General features: G+C 37.7%; 1 protein-coding gene across 3 annotated transcripts in view; it reads left to right on the forward strand.

Moving 5' to 3' along the window:
* Dock11 (dedicator of cytokinesis 11) overlaps positions 1-18,616 on the forward strand; it is a 193,047-nt gene that overhangs the window by 29,842 nt on the left and 144,589 nt on the right. For all 3 annotated transcript variants that reach the window (XM_077107462.1, XM_077107464.1, XM_077107463.1), the window contains exons 2-4: positions 16,514-16,630; positions 16,717-16,806; positions 17,259-17,341. In XM_077107462.1, the coding sequence (XP_076963577.1) occupies positions 16,514-16,630; positions 16,717-16,806; positions 17,259-17,341 (290 nt within the window). The remainder of the gene's footprint in view (positions 1-16,513; positions 16,631-16,716; positions 16,807-17,258; positions 17,342-18,616) is intronic.

The raw sequence follows: 18,616 nt of genomic DNA on the forward strand, positions 1-18,616 counted from the left end.
GAGATGGTGAGGGCTCTTATCTGTTGTATCCACTCTTAGCTGTTCTGCCCATTAGCTGCCCACCTAAGACCTTCCAGAAGGAACTCTGAAACTAGGGTTCCTAATTAAGAGAAACATGGGAGAACTTTACTAATGCCTTTGCCTATTGGTGGGATGACCATTTTGCTTAAAAATTGCATGCAGCTGCTCTCAAATTGTGGGGTTTATAAGAAAAGAAGGACAATCCCCTGACCTTGTCAAAGGCTTCAGCTTCAACAGCAGTTGCCAGTGTGTTTCTGGGTTCTGGGAAACTCTGAGTGTCAGAGGAAAAAGAAAAGGCTCAATGCAAGTATGGGGTAACTGTTACAGAAAGCTGTTCAGGCAATTCAGTGGGCTCTGTGTTGACTTATAGAAAGAGATCTATTTGCTTTCCTATTTGAAAATGGTATATTATTGGGCTGGGGGTATTTCTCAGTGGTACAGTACTTGACTAGAATGCATAATGCCTTGGGTTTGATACTAGCAACCATCCCTCCAAAAAAGGGGAAACATTATTTCAATTTTTATTATTATTTACATGCAGGATGCAAATTATATTGGGGAGAATAGACTCAAATGGCAAGAAGTCCTTCAGTTGGTCCAAGAGAAGCAAAAATCCTGTTTTGCCAGAATTATTATTACTGTTATTATTTTTATTGTACTGGGAATTGAACCCAGATGCCCTTTACCACTGTGTTACATCCCCTGCGGAGTTTCCTGTTTGCAAAACAGCTGAAAGGCTCAGGGGTCACTCCTGTTGAACTGGGCTAATTTAGCAGCGCAAAATAACCACACAAGAGACACAAATACCTTTTTCTTTGGGGTCGCTGTTAAGGCTCCTGTGATCTTAAAGGTCCACAGGAAGAGAGAGCGAGAGAGCATGAGAGAGCATACTCTGACCCCTTTTATTGAGGAGAAGCTATTCAAATGAGGCAAGGGGTCAGGTTTCAGGGGGCTGAGTCTATCTTCATGATGTCCACTGTCAGCAGGTTGACTGACACCTGGGTAGGCCACACCCAAAGGCACAGTAAGAGAAGGAGACACACACAAGGCACTTCCATGGAAGATTCTATCCTAAACAGGGCAAGGGGTTATATACAAAGGAACAGGTAAGCATAGCTTCACCCATGGGGCTGTAGCAAGACACACCTATGCACAAGACACCATCCCTCGAACTCAAGAAGGGTGGGAAAAGTCTAGCTAGCAGATTGCTGCCCTACACCTCAGCTCCCAGCCAGGGAGTGTGACTCAGTCACATGCAAGGTTGATCTCCCACAATCCCCAATCCTTTTTTAAAAAAAGAATATTTTTAGTTATAGATGGACACAATACCTTTATTTTATTTTATTTTTTTAAATGTGGTATTGAGGATCGAACCCAGTGCCTCACATGTGCTAGGCAAGTGCTCTACCACTGAGTGACAATCACAGCCTCCCCCCACTATCCCTTTTTATTTATTTTTTATTTTGCTGAGGGCCTTGCTAAGTTCTTCAGGTTGACCTCAAACTTGTGATCCTCCTCAGTCTCCCAATTTACTGGGATCATAGGCATAAGCCACTATACCCACCATCTTTCACCTTGAACACAATTGGATTTTACATGCAAAGAAGTGATGTTCTCAGAATAATCACTTACCATAGGAGGCCACATGATCACTCCATAATGTTATTAGTATTGAATCATTGCTCAAAACACTTAGGATCCCTAAGTAAGAGAAACATGAGAAAACTTTACTAATGCCTTTGTCTATTGGTAGGATGACCACTTTGCTTAAAACTTGAATGCAGCTGCTCTCAAATTGAATAAGATTGAGTTATGTGAGATAACTAGAGCCCTTACTATATAGTCACATTTCATTTCCTGTATATATTTTTATCAAGTGTCTGTGTTTCATTAGTAAAGGAAAATTATCATTTTTGAAAACTGACTTCTAATGGTTTAATTGCATTTCTCCAAGTCTATAATGACATCATTGATGCCATCTGCCTTTGTTTTTCCCCCCAAGTTGATATAAGTACAGTCATTTTAAGTGAAAAGATTTTCTTTCTTAGGCTGGGGATTGACATTGGTGCCTAATGAAATCCCTAGAAATTTTAAATGCCTTTTGCAAGAACTTAGAAAAGGTAATTTACATCTTTTATTTTGGAACATTGTTCATGCACATAGCAGGTGCTCAGTAAATATTTGCTGGTAGTTGTGTCACGAAAATCGAATTTTTGAAAACTTGTCTCCATTTCCTTATATTCTGAAGTGTCTCTTACATTATTTGGAACACTGTAACTATCAGACACCAGCTTAATCAATAGTATGAATCCAATTTGGGAAATAGATGGTAGAACATCAAATGTTAACAATGGTCATCTATGTTTGATGGGTTTCCAAGTAACTTTCATTTTCTTGATTCTATTTTTGGATTAAGAATTGTTCAGTGAGGCTGGGGCTGTAGCTCAGTGGCAGAGCACTTGCCTAGCATGAGAGAGGCACTGGGTTCCATCCTTAGCACTACATTAAAAAATAAATAAATAAAGGCATTACAAAAATAATTATTCACTGAACATGTATTGATTTTATAGTTGTACAAAACTGAAAAATCTTGTATAAAAATGCAACTTTTTATATGAAGTTAGTTAGGCAGTCGATCTTAACCTTTCTTGGGTCACATATTTCTTTGAGATTCTGGGAAGCTCTGAACATTTTTCCCAGAAAGATACACTTGCAGGATTTTCCATATGATTTCAGAGTTTCACAGATATCATGTAACCCATCCAAGGAACACTTATAACCCTGGACTGGGGGCTACTACTTTAGGAAGTAGATAAAGTGGCACCCCCAAAAGAGGCTGACTGCCAAATAGGTGTGAAAGGATGTTGACTTACATGCATGCTGTTGATATCATTAAGAGGCATATGATTCAAAGCACAGCACTTGAATCAGGCTATGCAAATTAGACAAGTAGCCATTGTAAATGAGTTTTTTCACTTGTGAAACCTCACTGTCCTGTTCTTCCTGGGGCCTTGGTGCTGGGGGCTGCCTTGAGGGTGGGGCCGAGAGTTTAGCTGAGCCTAGGGCTTGTATCTATATACAAATGAAGCCAGGAAACACCCAGTTGGAATTTTCTCCAGCAGCAGCAAGACTGGAAGCCTCTTGGGACAGCAGCAGAAAAAATTTGGGGTTTGATCCAGGGTCAAAGAGTGACAGTGGATGTGGTTCAAAATGACAAGGGTTAGAAAGAGCACTGTTAGCCTTTAGTCCCAGTTGAACTGAAAATGAAAGCAGGACAGAAATGCCCTGTCACATTGAGAAAATGGCAAGGGTTATGCTGGTCTAGCTGAAGAATGTACTGGGGGAAATGTGCAGAAATTCTTTTCTAGGAAAGCCATCGTTTTATCATTATGTCATTATGGCAATGGTTCAGCCAAGTGCTATAATAGGTAGAGCCCGGGTTTCTCTTAGTCTGAGCTCTCAGAGTAGCATTTGCAGGGGCTGGGGATCAGCATAGCAAATCGAGGATGCTTAGGTAAGGATGTGCATCTTTTTTGGGGGCGGGGTACCAGTGATCAACCTCAGTGTGCTTTCCCACTGAGCCACATCCCTAGTCCTTCTTATTTTTTGAGACAGGGACTTGCTAAGTTGCATAGGGCCTCACTAAGTTGCTGAGGCTGGCTTTGAACTTGTAATCCTCCTGCCTCAGCCTCCCAAGCTGCTGGGATTATAGAGGGTGTCCCACTACACCTGACTAAGAGACAAAAAGACTCAGTGCTCATGGTTAAGATTACGAAAACTGGACCTTTAGTTTGCTCATTCAATCATTTATGACATAACACAGGGGAGCCAGGAACAGAGCAGTGAATAAGACCGTCTCTGCAATCACAGAACCTTCTTTCTGCTGGGGGTAGGGGTCCAAGAAAAGGAAACAAACAAGCATTGACTGCATCTTGGCACTTCAGATATGGACTTGCACCGGGAAGGAAGCAAAATACTAGCTGTGGATTTGAGAATGTGAGTAGAACTGGATAGGGGAGAGTGGCCACTTGTAATTGAGTAGATCAGGCAGCTTTTGTGGGTCTCAAGTTGGTTTGGGGGAGAGGACCAGACAGGAATCAGGCATTGGCAAAGGTGGAATAATGTGACCTATTAAGAATTCTGCCCCACCATGGTTGGAGGGCATGGGCTGGAGGCTGGAGGTGGAGGCCAGATCACAAGGGGTCTTAGAAGCCTTGCTGAACAGTTTGGGCTTTATTCTGCAGGCTCTGGTGAGCCATTGAAGGGATTTAAACAAAGGAATATTGTGATCTAACTTACTTCTCATCGAGTTAACCATTTTGGATCAAATTAGCCATTGAAAAGGTGTTAGGAATAAATTAAGTACAGATTGACAGTTGATCTTTTCAAAATGAAATGTTCAGGTTAATTTAATCTCTGTCACAGGGGAGATGCAAGCAGTCTTCCTCTTTTAAAGAAAAACTCTTCATACAAACAGTTCTCATGTTCTTTTCCTCAATTGTTTTGCATGCAATTCTAATGAGTAGTTTTCCATAATTCAGTTTATTGCTTCTGGAAAATATAGACAAAGGGACAAATTTTCAGCCTATGTTGTCATTTTATGGATTAATTTCCATTAGTGCTGACCTTCTGGCTTTCGGTGCATAAATATGAGTAAAACATCTGTTCGAGTCATTGCCTGGCTTAAAAACCTCTGCTGCCCCCCCCCCCCATTGCCTACACTAGGAAACAGTCCAAATTCATTGCCTTAGCATACATGGCCCTCCATAAATAGACCTTGCTAGCTCATCTTAGCCATTTTTTCCCTTTGTATTACATCCCCAGACTCATTGAACACAGACCTTTAGTCCTTCATGCTACTCTGTTCTTTCCTTTGCCTGTACTACTTTTATTCCTCTTGCCTGTCATGCAAATTATGCCATTTGTCAAGGCTCAGTTCAAATGCTACTTGTTTTGGAGCCTCCTTTACCATTGGAATGAATCACTCCATTACCTGTGTTCACATAGCACTCTCTGCACTCCTGCCTAGCACTTTGTAATTCTCGGTGTAAGAGGCTGTCTTTCCCTCTAGAACATGAGTTCATTCAGAGCAGGACCCACGATGATGTACACCTGTAATCATAGTGTCTCCGGAGGCTGAGGCAGGAGGATCAGGAGTTCAAGGCCAACCTCAGCAACTAAGCAAAGCTCTGAGCAATTTAGTGAGGCCCTGTCTCTAAATAAAAAAGGGCTGAGGATGTAGTGGTTAAGAGCCACTGGGTTTAATCCCTAGTACCAAAAAAAAAAAAAAAAAAAAAAGCGGTGTGTGGGGGGAGCATCTTGCCTATGTTTCTTTTCCTAGCTTGGCAACCCACTCCTAGCACATGACCGAGGCTTAGTGAATGTAAAGAACTTAAGTTATATGCTTTGTATTTCTTTTTTTATGTGCCCTCAGATAATGACAGAACAGTGAACTTCACTTTGTAGCCAGCTGGTCAATGAAATCTCTGGCTGCAGTGTAGGATCATCAGACATTGAAACCAAAGCATTCTAATCAAAAGCAACAGGGTTTCTGTACTGGGAACCCGTCTCTTACTAAATACTGGAGGTGTTTTTCTTTCTTGTATGTTTAAGGAAGTGAAACTGGGTAGCTTATGTTTTTTTTTTTTTTTTTGGTTTTAGTTTTCTTAACAGTTTTATTGGGATACAGTTCACATACCATACAACTCACTTATCTGAAGTGAGGCTTTCAGTGGTTTTTAGTATATTCACAGGAAGATGCAATTATCACCACAATCAATTTTAGAACATTTTCATGCCTAAAGATTATTTATTTAAGATAGTCAAAAAACCTTTCACAGGGGTCAGTCCCTAAGACTGGTGTAACTAGGGATAGGGCATTTGTCACAGGGGAGGGCATTGGTTTAAGGAAGGTAGCAAACGTTACAGATAAGGCAAGCTTTTTTTGTTTCAGAGAAAGATAAATAAAAAAGCTGAATACCCAACAGATAGTACCCAAGGGGTGCTTGTCTGATTTAACACACTTCCTAAGGGCAGAGACAGGCTAAACAATAGGAACAGTGAGACCTCTTATAGGTTATGTAATGCAGACAAGAAAGTGAGAGATGAGTTTCTGGATGGACAAGAATTGGGGAAACAAATCAAACTTATTAGTAGGAGAGTAAACTCTGAGCTTAATTTAACCAGATAAAGCAACATGGGAGTGATTACAGATTGGTCACTGAGGACCATCAGCCCAGGGTGTGTTTGGGCCAATAGGACAGTAAATTGCAGGGCATGATCAGGAAGGGCTTTAGTAGCCATCTCTAGATTCCTGCCTCACTTCAGAAAATGGAACTAAGCTGAAGCAGGTGCACCTATTGAGTTACAAGTGGAATAGATAGAATATACATGGATTAACCACTGAGCCACAACCACAGTCCTTTTTTTTTAGTATTTTATTTTAGTATTTTATTTTATGCTGAGTTGCTTAGTGCCTTGCTTTTGCTGAGGCTGGCTTTGAACTCCCAATCCTCCTGCCTCAGCCTACTGAGCCACTGGGATTATAGGCATGTGCCACCACACCTGGCCCCAAGTCCTTTTTTTTAATATTTATTTTTTAGTTTTAGATGGACACAATATCTTCATTTTATTTTTATGTGGTGCTGAGAATCAAACCCAGCGCCTCACGCATGCTAGGCAAGCACGCTACCACTTAAGCCACATCCCCAGCCTCTTCCAAGTCCTTTTTTATTTTTATTTTGAGACAGAGTCTTGCTAAGTTGCTGAGGCTGGCCTTGAACTTGCAATCCTCCTGCCTCAGTCTCCTGAGTTGCTAGGATTACAGGCGTGCATCATAGTGCCCAGCTCCTGACATATTCTTTAAAATTATCTACCTTAAATACCTCTAGAAAAAAAAAATATATATATATATGTATATATGTATATATGTATATATTGTGGCAGAAGGTTATAGCACTGGTGGATTCAAAAAAGGTAAAGATAATTTCAGTTAGTGGGGAGAGCCAATATGACTTATTGTGGAAAACCAAAATATTTGTAGAAAAGTGCATTTTCCCCGCTGTCAAGGTTAATTTTCAAAATGGGGTATTTCACTTTACTTCATTGTTGGGAGCAAATTGATGAGATAGGTAGACCAATGTCAAATCCAGTGTGGAAAATGATGTGTGACTGTTTTGTAGATCACTGAGCTTTTGTACTTGAGTAAGTTTATGCTGCAATGTTCAAGCGACTCAAATAGGACCTTTAGGTGTTTGTTTTCATTGAACGTAAGTAATTTAGCTGGCTAAATCCACATACTTATAGGACATCTGTGCACTCTACATTTCTTTACATTTTTTTTTTCTTTTTAAGAATGTTAAGTATGCTATAGTTCTGTTTATAAACCTTAGGAAAAAGTGAGACTTTTTTTTTTTTTGAGACAGAATTGCACTGGGTTGCCAGGCTGGTCTTGAGCTCTTGGACTCAAGCAATCCTTCCACCTCAGCCTCCTGAGTTGCTGGAGCCACAGAGGTGTATGCCATGGCACCCAGTGAAATTTTGTTATTATTATTATTATGTTTCCGTACTGGGGATTGAACTCTGGGGTGCTCTAGCACTGAGCTACATCCCCAGTCCTTTTTTATTTTTAATTTTGAGACAGAGTCTTGCTAAGTTGATTAGAGCCTTGCTAAGTTGCTGAGGCTGGCCTTGAACTACTAATCTTCCTGCCTCAGCCTCCCAGGTAGCTGGGATTATAAGTGTGGTCTACCATGCCTGGCTACAAATAAGATTTTTGTTGTTATAAGTTTATGGTGAGCACAGACATTCAAGGCAGATTAAAAATTGATTGAGAGGCACAGAACAGGTACAATCTAATTTCTCCTTGCATAAATTAATTATTTGTAATAATTGTTTATGTCTGAGAATTTGTTCTCTGATTTACTCAGAAGTCATTATGTATAACCAACGTGTATTTTTTTTCTTTCTGTCAATAATGATGTGCTAAAGAATAGAAACAGTATTCTTCCAAGTTCAAAATGGTACTGTTCCATTCTCTCAATTTATTCAAACCCTTCCTTTTATTTTTTTTCACCTCTTTTTTGCTTGAGTCATTTAAATGCTATTAGCAGAAAATGAACACAAAGCCAAGAGGAATTGAATTCAAATCAGTTTTTCTATCGGTCAGCTAGCATGTTGAGTAAAGTTATAATTATAATTATTATTTTTTTAATTTTTTAATATTTATTTTTTAGTTTTCGGCGGACAGCCACATCCCCAGCCCAAGTTATAATTATTGGCTAAATTGAAGTTGGAGTTAGGGAGTCCATAAAAATTGTATTTACTGTTGTAAATAATCTAGATGATTTGCATAATATTTGGGTTGCCTGTAAGGAAAAAAACTTTCATTATCCAAGTGTGAACTAATCATAGCTAGTATATAGTCTTGTTTATTTCTTGATTAAAAAATAAATTCTTTGTCAATTTTAAAAAAGAGTTCTAAAGTTTATGTAAATAGCTAAGGAGACTTGGAAAAGGAAAAAGTTTGGCACTTAAAATAATTTCTTCCTTATGCTAAGATTCCAATAAAGGACAAAAAATGGGTCTTAGTCTTCAATTTATTTTCCTCAAATACCTTTGAAATCTCATTTTGCTGATTCTTGTAATAATAGTACATTGTCATTCATAAATTAAAGCTGGAAACTGAAAATTAATTCTGAAAGCCTTAGCAATGACTTGCCCTTCTCTGTGTGCTGCCATTTTGGCTTGGAAGGCTTATGTGTAAGATCAGTCTCTTTGTATTATTCAGCTGGTTATCCCTAGGAACCACAAAAGCTTCTGGCTTTGTAGTTCTCACGGCTTTCTGCTAAGTTCTGTGGAGGATATTGAAATGAATTAGACATGGTCCCTTGACAATATCTTACTATTGTTTTTTTGTAATTTGATTCCTATCCACTTGAAGTTGAATCTGCCAACTCCTTTCCCTAAAGTAAAAGACCTAAGGTGCTAATCCCTACCCACTGATGGCAAATGGTAGATTGGAAGCAACAGCTTAGAAATGCAAAGCTCCTGATCCAATTACATTACAAGCTCTCCAAGCCAGCTACATTCAGCATCATCAGGGGAATGGGAAGGCAAGATGATAAGATAATAGCATAGTTTAAGTTTTAGAAAATCCTAAAGTGCAAAGTCCATCCAAAGAAATAAAACATGGTAGGAGCGAGGGTGAGGAAATATTTTGTTTTTGTTAAATTCAATACAGATAGGTGCATGTGTAACGTGGCCAAGTGTTCTGGTGGTCCACCAGATATAGATTTGAATCCCATCTCTAGGATATAGATTTGAATCCCATCTCTAGGAATGTGTGATACTGGATTTGCTTAAGCCTCAATTTCCTCATTTGTAAATCTATAAATTAAGTATAATAAAAGAACCACCACTGCAGGGTTGTTGTTTTTTTTTTTTTTTTTGTACCAGGAAACAAATCGAGGGGCATTTAATCACTGAGCCAGATCCCCTTTTGAAAATGTTTTATTTAGAGACAGGGTCTTGCTGAGTTGGTAAGTGCCTCACTAAGTTGCTGAGACTGGCTTTAAACTTGCGATCTTCCTGCTTCAGCTTCCCATGCTACTAGGATTACAGGTGTGTGCTACTACGCCTGGCCCTTTTTACTTTTTCTTTTGAGACAGGGTCTTACTAAGTTGTTGCAGCTGGCCTCACACTTGTGATCCTCCTGCCTCAGCCTCCCATATTGGTGGGATTACAGGCATGCACCACTATACCCCTCCATCTCGTAAGGGTTTTGAGAGAATTAAATGAGATAATAGGTATATACTTTTAATTTGGTATACAGTGATGCTTAATGTTAGCAATAAGGCAAATCAAAGATTTCCCTCCCCATTGGGTGTTTAAGATCCTGTTGAGGAGAATGAATAAACTGCCCACAAAGCAGTCAAGTGACAAAACAAGGTTATATATGAGTAAATGCCAGTGAATAACAAAGGCAATAAGGCACTATAGGTGAGAGAAGTAGGAGGAATATCTCAAGAATAATGTGAGTTATGGTGTGGATAGGAAGGAGCATGATCCAGTGGTCTTATGAAAAGTAATATTCTTCCTTAGCTATTTGCTTTATGAAAGGTCAGTGTCTTGAATGCAATTTGTATTTGTGTTCTTATGCCAAGATTTGCCTTGAAAAACAACCTTTATAAAAATATGTTCATGTCTATTTTGCCAAGTTGTGTTGTACTAAATTGAAAAGACGGCATGCCCTTCCCATGTATCATCATTAGATTATAGTAATTCAAAGCTCCTTCAGTACTTGGAGTTCCTATTGGGGAAAAGGGACAGAAATTAGCTGGTAAAAGGTAGTGATATTTAGAAAAGACAGGGTCATAACAAAATCAAGTACTCTTTATTTGAACCTATGAAACTGTTCCTTATAATTATGTTCCTTGGTTGCAATGCTGTGGAGAATCCCCCTCTAGAAGTGTCTAGGTTGTGGTGATGGCATCTTTCACTTCTGTCAATCCCAGAACAACTTTTGCTGCTCCTCATCTTCACACAAATTCCTAGTCTCTGAACTTATAGAATTGATGAATGAAAGTGGAAGAAAAGATGACATGATCTGTGACCACATATGCCCATACAGTGAAATTCTTCTACTCAACATAAATGGGAATCATGGATTCATACACTTTAGAATACAAAAAGACTGAGCAGTTTCCTTGCTGGAAGAATACATGGCTGTTGGAGAGCTGTTGGATGTGTGGGAAGCCATGTGGCACTTTAAGTCATGACAGCTCCTGTGATCAACTCAAATGTCTCAGGTTTATCTGCCTTCCCCACTAGGCTTTGAGCTTCTCAAGGGCAAGATCTGATTCTTTTCATTTCTATATCACCTGGGGCTGGTACAGGGCCTGCACCTTAGTAGGTACTCAATAAATTTGTCATGCACTGAACTCGCTTTGTTTTCTGTGCTGCCAGAAATGACATGCCCCCAGTGGCCTTTTTGAGTGTGAAGTGTTATTTTGAGATATTCTTTGAAGAAAGCACTCTAAACTCTGTTACAGATGTCTGAAATAAAAGACAAGTTGAATGACTAGGGGATCTGAAGAAAGTCTCAAGTGAGCAGAGTGGAGGAATGATGGGAAGGAGAGACTCACCTCTTTTTGAGCATGCTATTTCTTGCCTAAGACTGATTTTCCAAAGGAAAATGTTCAGATGCTATTGAAACTGGTCACAATACTGCAAAAATGAGTGTCTGAATTGTGGGCAAAATCATTTTCTTAAACCAGTTGTTGCCATGCCCCTTCTTAATTTGGAGGATAGGATGGTGGTAGGGTGGCAGGGCAAGGATGTTTTGGAATTGGCCCTGTGCTCCACTGGTAAGCTTTCTGGTCTTCCTCCCAGTGTGATAAAGGAGGGATTCCATGAAGCCAGTGTTCACTTTAGACTTGCAGAAGAGACATTCTTTGAATTCTTAAGGGGAACTAGTTTCTAAAGTAAAAGATTTACTGGTAAACTAATGACCTTTGTTGTAATACCTAAGCAGAAATAACCAGGCTGATTTTGCTTTGTTTACCGAGAAATATGGGATTATTATTGTGTTTTAAATGAAATTGAAATTATATAGTTACATTTCTAGTGATGGTATGAATAGGCTTACTAACTCCATGTGTTTTTGAATACACAAATGGTTGTGTCGTTGACTCTGCACACCCGTGTTCATATTTATGTATTTATTTTTGTCATCTTGTACAGTGGAAGTACAGGAACCACCACAAAATGGTAAAATCAAAGTTGTGATGCTGTTACGGACTTTGTTTTCTATCTTTGAACCAAGAAGCAGGCTCCAATTAAATCTGTACTGATGAGTGTCTTTTTTTGATGTCTGTCCTTTCCCCCATGCTACGATTCAAAAAGTTTTCTCAGTTTGTGGGATTGTACATTTCTTCCCAGTTCTAGGGTTTTATACATGGGAGTCCATGGACATTTAGACCTTAATGGTTGGAATGAACACAGGAGAGTGCACTGTGTTCTAAACTAGGGTCCAAAAAATAGTATTTTAAAATTTTATTTTACTAGCGCTTAGGAAAATGCCTTTATGGCAGTTATAGAAGGCTTTCTTTTTTCCATCAATGTATTTCAAAGAAGACACTTGATTTGAAGAAAAATACTAAATAAGTGATATCACGGAAGGTGTGGCAAAAATCTGAGGATTGCATACAAATAAGTCCAGTTTGTGAAACACTAAAAAAAGAATCATAAGTTAGAAGATCTGGGTTTGGGGCCAGGGATGTGGCTCAGTGATAGAGTGATTGCTTAACATGTATAAGGCTCTGGGTTCTAGCTCTGGCATTGCAAAAAGAGACAAATTCAAAATTTTAAGAAAAGATCTGAATTTGAATCCCAATTCTGCTGTTACTGGTGTAGGTAGATGAACTTAAGCCTCTGAGCTAGTTTCCTCATGTACAAAGTTGAAATGGTGGTGATTTCCTTGTGTACTTGACATATTTTTTGTTAAGAAACAGGCAGAATGTATATGAAAGTGTTTTCTTAGGAATACAGAGTGATTTTTTTTAAATTAACAGAAGATACTAATACTATTACTAGCAAGTTATTCACTCAGTGAATGAGAACTTTCAAAGGCAGATCGTTTTGTTTTGTTTTGTTTTCCCCATGGTGAAAACTGAGTAGGTTCCAAATTTAGGTTGATGGGTTTCCTGTCACTACTTGGGAAGAAAAGACTGAAACATATGCTCACTTCTCTCCAGATTGTATAAATGCTTTTGCCTTTTACTTAACATTGCTACAGAACTGTATGGAAGTACATAGTGGGACCTTGCTATTTGAATGATTGTAAAGGCCCACTTATTATAACACAGTTTTCTGGAACTTTCTGGACCTTTGCAGGACAATCATTGCACAAACTGGGAGAAAGGCTGCATCACAAACCTGAGAGAAAAATCCTTTCTAAGTGTGGTAGAAGCTTTATTTAGGGTAACTGTATTACTCTAATAATAGAATGGTAAAGCTGAATAGAAAAGTTAAAAAAGGAATAGCCACTATTAAACCATTATAATTCTACAAGTCAAAGGTTTTTCTTGTCTCTGCTATTAGAAGTTTATATCTGAATCCTACTGGAAGAAAAATATAGGCTTCAGTCCATTTTTCTTTTCCTTCTCATACAGGTGAAGCCAGATTCACAGGCCTAGGTCTTCTAAAAGGGGAAGTTTAATTCACTTTAAATGAAAAGTGAAACCTCTTTTATATAAAATGAATATATGACCATCAAAATACATGGGGAGCTAGTATGTTTAATTTTTAGAAGACTTATACTGTACATGTAAATAAATGATTCATTTTGATATATGCTTTTCCATATCAATTTGACAGCTACATTAGAAAACTGAAAGAGGATTTTTTGTTTTTGTTTTTCAAAGTTACTTAAAACAGATTCTTGTGAAATTATTGTACAGAGAGGTTAACAGATGCCAATTCAACAGGTTAAACATTGAATTTGAGAACTGTTTTGGCAGTCAGTATTGGGAAGACAGTTGGCACCAAAAGCAAGACTTTAAAATTACTTTCAGTACCTAAAGCTTGCTTTCTTAGATAGGGCTTTATTCATTTAACTTCTCTGAGAAATTGATCATGAACTCCAAGGGTTAGACTTGGGGATGCGATCAGTTTCCTTTTGTTTGGATCCATGGTAGGTACAGCCCAAGGGTTTCAGGTTTTCCTTTAGGAAAAACTCAAAGTTTTGTAAATATGATTTTTTCACTTTTATTTCAACTCATTTTACATTAGTACTCACAGACATCCTAGGAATGATTGGCTTATTTTCATCACATGTATGAAAATTAAGATTTGAAAAAAGTATGTCTTTGTTAGAATATTTTAGATATTTGAACTCTGATTCTCATTGGTTAGAGTAGTTTAATCTTTCTAAGTAACCTTTTTTCTCTTTTTATTTGTTCTTTTTAGATATACATGACAGTAGAGTATATTTGATATATTACACATACATTGAGTGTAACTTATTCTAATTAGGATCCCATTCTTGTGGTTGTTCATGATGTGGGGTTTCACTGTTCATGTAATTATATATGAACATAGGAAAGCTATGTATGGTTAATGTTTCTAAGTAATTTCATAAGGAAAACTCTGAGATGTCTTTCAGATGTGGAACTTGGATTATGGCTATGACTAGTTGTGAACCACGAATACAAACCATTCTCAAAGGATTGTATGGATGGAGCATGTTGGACACTACCTCAAACACTGTACACAAATACAAATTTAACCCTGTTCCATTATATTGTTTTAATATGTATTATTAAAAATTAAAATTTTAGCTGATAAACAAAAAAGTAGAACTTATTCATGTTATAAGAGTACCGTGAAATATTTGGTACATGTATACATTGCTTAATGTCTACATCAGCTTAAATATATCTATCTCTTCAAACATCATTTCTCTGGTGAAGTTTCAGTATATCTTAAGTTTGAGTTTTCTTTTTTTAAAAAAAATATTTATTTTTTAGTTGTAGTTGAGGACAATACCTTTATTTTTGTTTCTTTATTTATATATGGTGCTGAGGATTGAAACCAGGGCCTCACACATGCTAGGCAAGTACTCTACCACTGAGCCACAACCCCAGCTCTACCCCAGCCCCTCTTTTTCTTTTTAAAATAAATATTTATTTTTTAGTTGTAATCAGACACAATACCTTTATTTCACTTATTTATTTTTATGTGGTGTTGAGGATTGAACCTAGGGTCTCTCACGTGCAAGGCGAGCGCTCTACCGCTGAGCCACAACCCCAGCCCTTCTTTTTCTTTTTTAAAAATATTTTTAGGGCTGAGATTGTGGCTCAGCAGTAGAGCACTCGCCTAGCACAGGAGGGACCTGGGTTCGATCCTCAACACCACATAAAAATAAAGGCATTGTGTTGTGTCCATCTACACCTAAAAAATAAATATTTTTAAAAAAGACTTAATATTTAAAAAAAAATTAGTTGTAGATGGGCACAACACATTTATTTTATTTATTTATTTTTATTTGGTGCTAAGGATCAAACACAGTGCTCACATGTGCTAGGTAAGTGCTCTATCACTGAGCTATAAGCCCTTGAATTTTCTTAATGCAGTTTTTCTTAGGAAATTTTAGTAATTTCATTTAAATAAAACATCATTAGTAGAAATCACTAATAGATGCCCAGATTGGTTTAGAATAACATATCAAGATGTATTCCTATTGAATCTGAATATTTCAAAGTCCATTCTATAATTAATGATTGGGTGCCCACCAAGTGCCAGGTATTATTCTAGGTGCTGGGGTTACAGCAGTGAACAAGTACAGGAAGGTCCCTGCCCTCAAATAAGCAGAGAGGTAAAAATAGATGTTAGATCATGGTATCTTCCACGAATGAGAAAATGATAGGAGGGTTAAGTAGTGGGCTCCTATTCCAAATTCAGTACCTTGTACATTAATATCTTTTTGTATTTCTGAATGGAAGAATGGCCATGTGGAGGAGAAAGACTAGCTCCTTTGCAGCCAGATCTGGTTGAATTCCAGCTCTGAAGGGGGGGGGCAAGTTACTTTACCTGAGTTAAGAACTTCCTTATCTGTAAGTTGGGGATAATGATTAAACCTTTTTCATAGGGTTATTATGAGTATTAGATGCAAAAATGTTCAGAAAGCACTTAGCACAGTGCCTAACATGTAGAAATGGCTAATAAAAGCTGGGATTCTCAGCTTCGCTGACTCTGTTTCTTTTAACATTACCCTAATGCTGGAGCCTTGCTGTCAATGACCAGCTCAACTAGAAGTCCACCAGGGACTCCTTGACTGGGGCACCTGAACCTCACCCTTAATGCCCTGCCCATAGGATTAAGCATCTCCAATACTCATGTTTGCCCCAGCTATACTGGAACTTGGTACAGTCTTTGGACATGTACCTGGTACAGAGAAGGCATGTGAATGTTGACAGTTTCTCCTCTTTAGTTACTCAGCAAATAGTGTATACTCAGTAAATGTCAACTCACAGGCTTCCAAATCTTACCATTTTTAATTTTTTTTTTATTAAAGTTCATGGGCTGGGTGTGTAGCTCAGTGGTAGAGTGCTTGCCTAGAAAGTGTGAGGCATTTGGTTTGATCCTCAGTACCATATAAAAATAAATAAGAAATAAACTTATTGTGTCCATCTGCAACTAAAACATTTTTTTAAAAAAGTTTAAAAATATTTTGTAAGGCATGGAGATGAAGCATAGTGAGGTGCTATTGCTCCAGAACTCTTGTTTTTAGCAATGGAGACTCTCTTGGCATGTGTTTGGTGTATGTGTGTGTAGTCATGGAGACTATGCATCTTGTGAAAATGTCTCCTTTAAATATTATTATTAATGCTTTCTTCTTTTGTAAAATAATGTGTGTATCTTTAGTACATAGAGATGAGTTTCCTGTCTTCTAAGTTTGCCCACAATAACTTTATTTTTGTCTCTCATAAAGGAAAAGGCCAAAGTTGTAGAGCCCCTGGACTATGAGAATGTTATCACTCAAAGGAAAACCCAGATTTACAGTGATCCCCTCAGAGACCTACTTATGTTCCCAATGGAAGATATATCTGTGAGTTCACAAGTACTTTTTTTTAAAGAACAAAAACTGCAGTATCCAAGCCAGTTCTTACAGCAAGAATGTTCTTTGTCTTCCAGATCTCAGTGATAGGTCGTCAGCGCAGAACAGTTCAGTCTACTGTACCAGAAGATGCTGAAAAGAGAGCCCAAAGTTTATTTGTCAAAGAGGTAAGGTGCTTAATGGCCACAGAAGAACATTTATCTCACATGTATATTTATTTTTTTCAAATTGAACTTTATTTACATAAAATATGTTAGATAATTTTCTTTCACTGTAAATAAAATGTCTAAACTTAATTGATCTACATCATAAATTTGTATGATATAATACAGAGAATATGGTTTAAATGTTTTCACAAGAAGCACACATTCCCAGTATTTTTTTTTCTTTTGGATTTGAGTGCTGCCTGGACTTGGAGTTAGAGTATTGAAAAGACCCATATGAATTGGGATTTGTTATTAACTGATTGAGTTAGAGAAATATAGTTGATCCCTGTGGGAAGATTCCAATACCAATCTGTCCCACGTGGTTTGAAAAGTCTATCGGTATATTATCTGATTTTTAAAAAGTAGATATATTGCAGTTTTCTGATATTATAAAGATTTCCATTTTCTTTTAGTGCATTAAAACTTATAGCACAGATTGGCATGTGGTAAACTACAAATATGAAGACTTTTCTGGGGACTTTCGAATGTTGCCATGGTAAGTTTGGAATTCAGGGAAAACCAGCATGAGAATTTGTAAACTTTTTATCTTTCTTAACTATTTCTGAAACTTCTCAGTGATAATAATAAAGCAAAACATCAAACAACTAGAATGTTTGGTAAATAGAGTATTGACTAATTCAATATGTTCTAACTTTCCTCATCGAAATTCTTTCCAAAATGTATGAGTTTACTTTTTGGCTTTGGTGTGTCTGTATTGATCATAAGATAATCTTTGGTTGATACTGGATGATGTGAGCATTTTCCAATGATATCAGTGAAAAAGCTAGAAGATATTGGCTTAATATGATGAGCTCCTTGACTTTGTCAAGTCAGTTGAAGGAATGGCATGAGTTTACTTTTCTAGGAGCCCAGACTGTCAGAGTTCAAACCATATGTACCATTTATGAGCTAGGTGACCTTGGACCAGTCACTCAACCTGTTTGAACACTCCCTTTTCTTTCATTTTGTCATTTGTACTACTACTAACCTCATAAGATTTCATATAGAAAATGTTTTAGAAACAAAAGGAGAAAAAAGACATTTATGTAGCTTTTTTTTTCAATTTTCAAGAACTTTCCTAGAAAAGAAAACAATACTAAAATCATGGGTCCACGTTCACAAAGCAAACTAATGGAAAAGCCAGAATTATACTATGTTGTTGCTTTTTGACTTGGGGAAAGATTCGGTCCTTTCATTGCTAAGAGCTCTGGCATATATTACTTTTAGCAACTTTTGCCTTCCCTAAGTATCTGGTATTAGTTAAATCTTTGCTGCTGGCTGCACAAGTGGGGTTATTATATAAAAATTAATGCAGGCCAGGCATGGTGGAACATGACTATAATCCCAGTGACTTCAGAGGCTGAGGCTGGAGGATTGTAAGTTTGAGGCCAGCCTCAGCAACTTAGTGAGACCCAGTCTCAAAATAAAAAACAATAAGGACTGGGGATGTAACTCCTTGGGAAAGTGCCCTGGGTAAAAAAGTAATGCAGTTGTCTGAAAATACTCATTAATTGTACAATTAACATGTGTTAATAATTTTTTAAAAGTAAATGCAGAGGTAGGGGTCTGCCTCAGTTGTAGATCACTTGCCCAGTATGCATGAGGCCAGCACCAAATAAACAAGCAAAAAAACATACGTTTACTGTGTTTGGAAAGGATAAAAGTATTTCTCTTCCTGATGTCTTGGCATTTTCTTATTGGTGAAAAAAAGAAGGCTACTTCTCTCATTTTTATTCATCTATTATTGTATTTGGACACAACACCTTTATTT

The sequence above is a fragment of the Callospermophilus lateralis genome, chromosome X (assembly GCF_048772815.1).
Source record: "Callospermophilus lateralis isolate mCalLat2 chromosome X, mCalLat2.hap1, whole genome shotgun sequence".
NCBI classification, from domain to species: Eukaryota; Metazoa; Chordata; class Mammalia; order Rodentia; family Sciuridae; genus Callospermophilus; species Callospermophilus lateralis.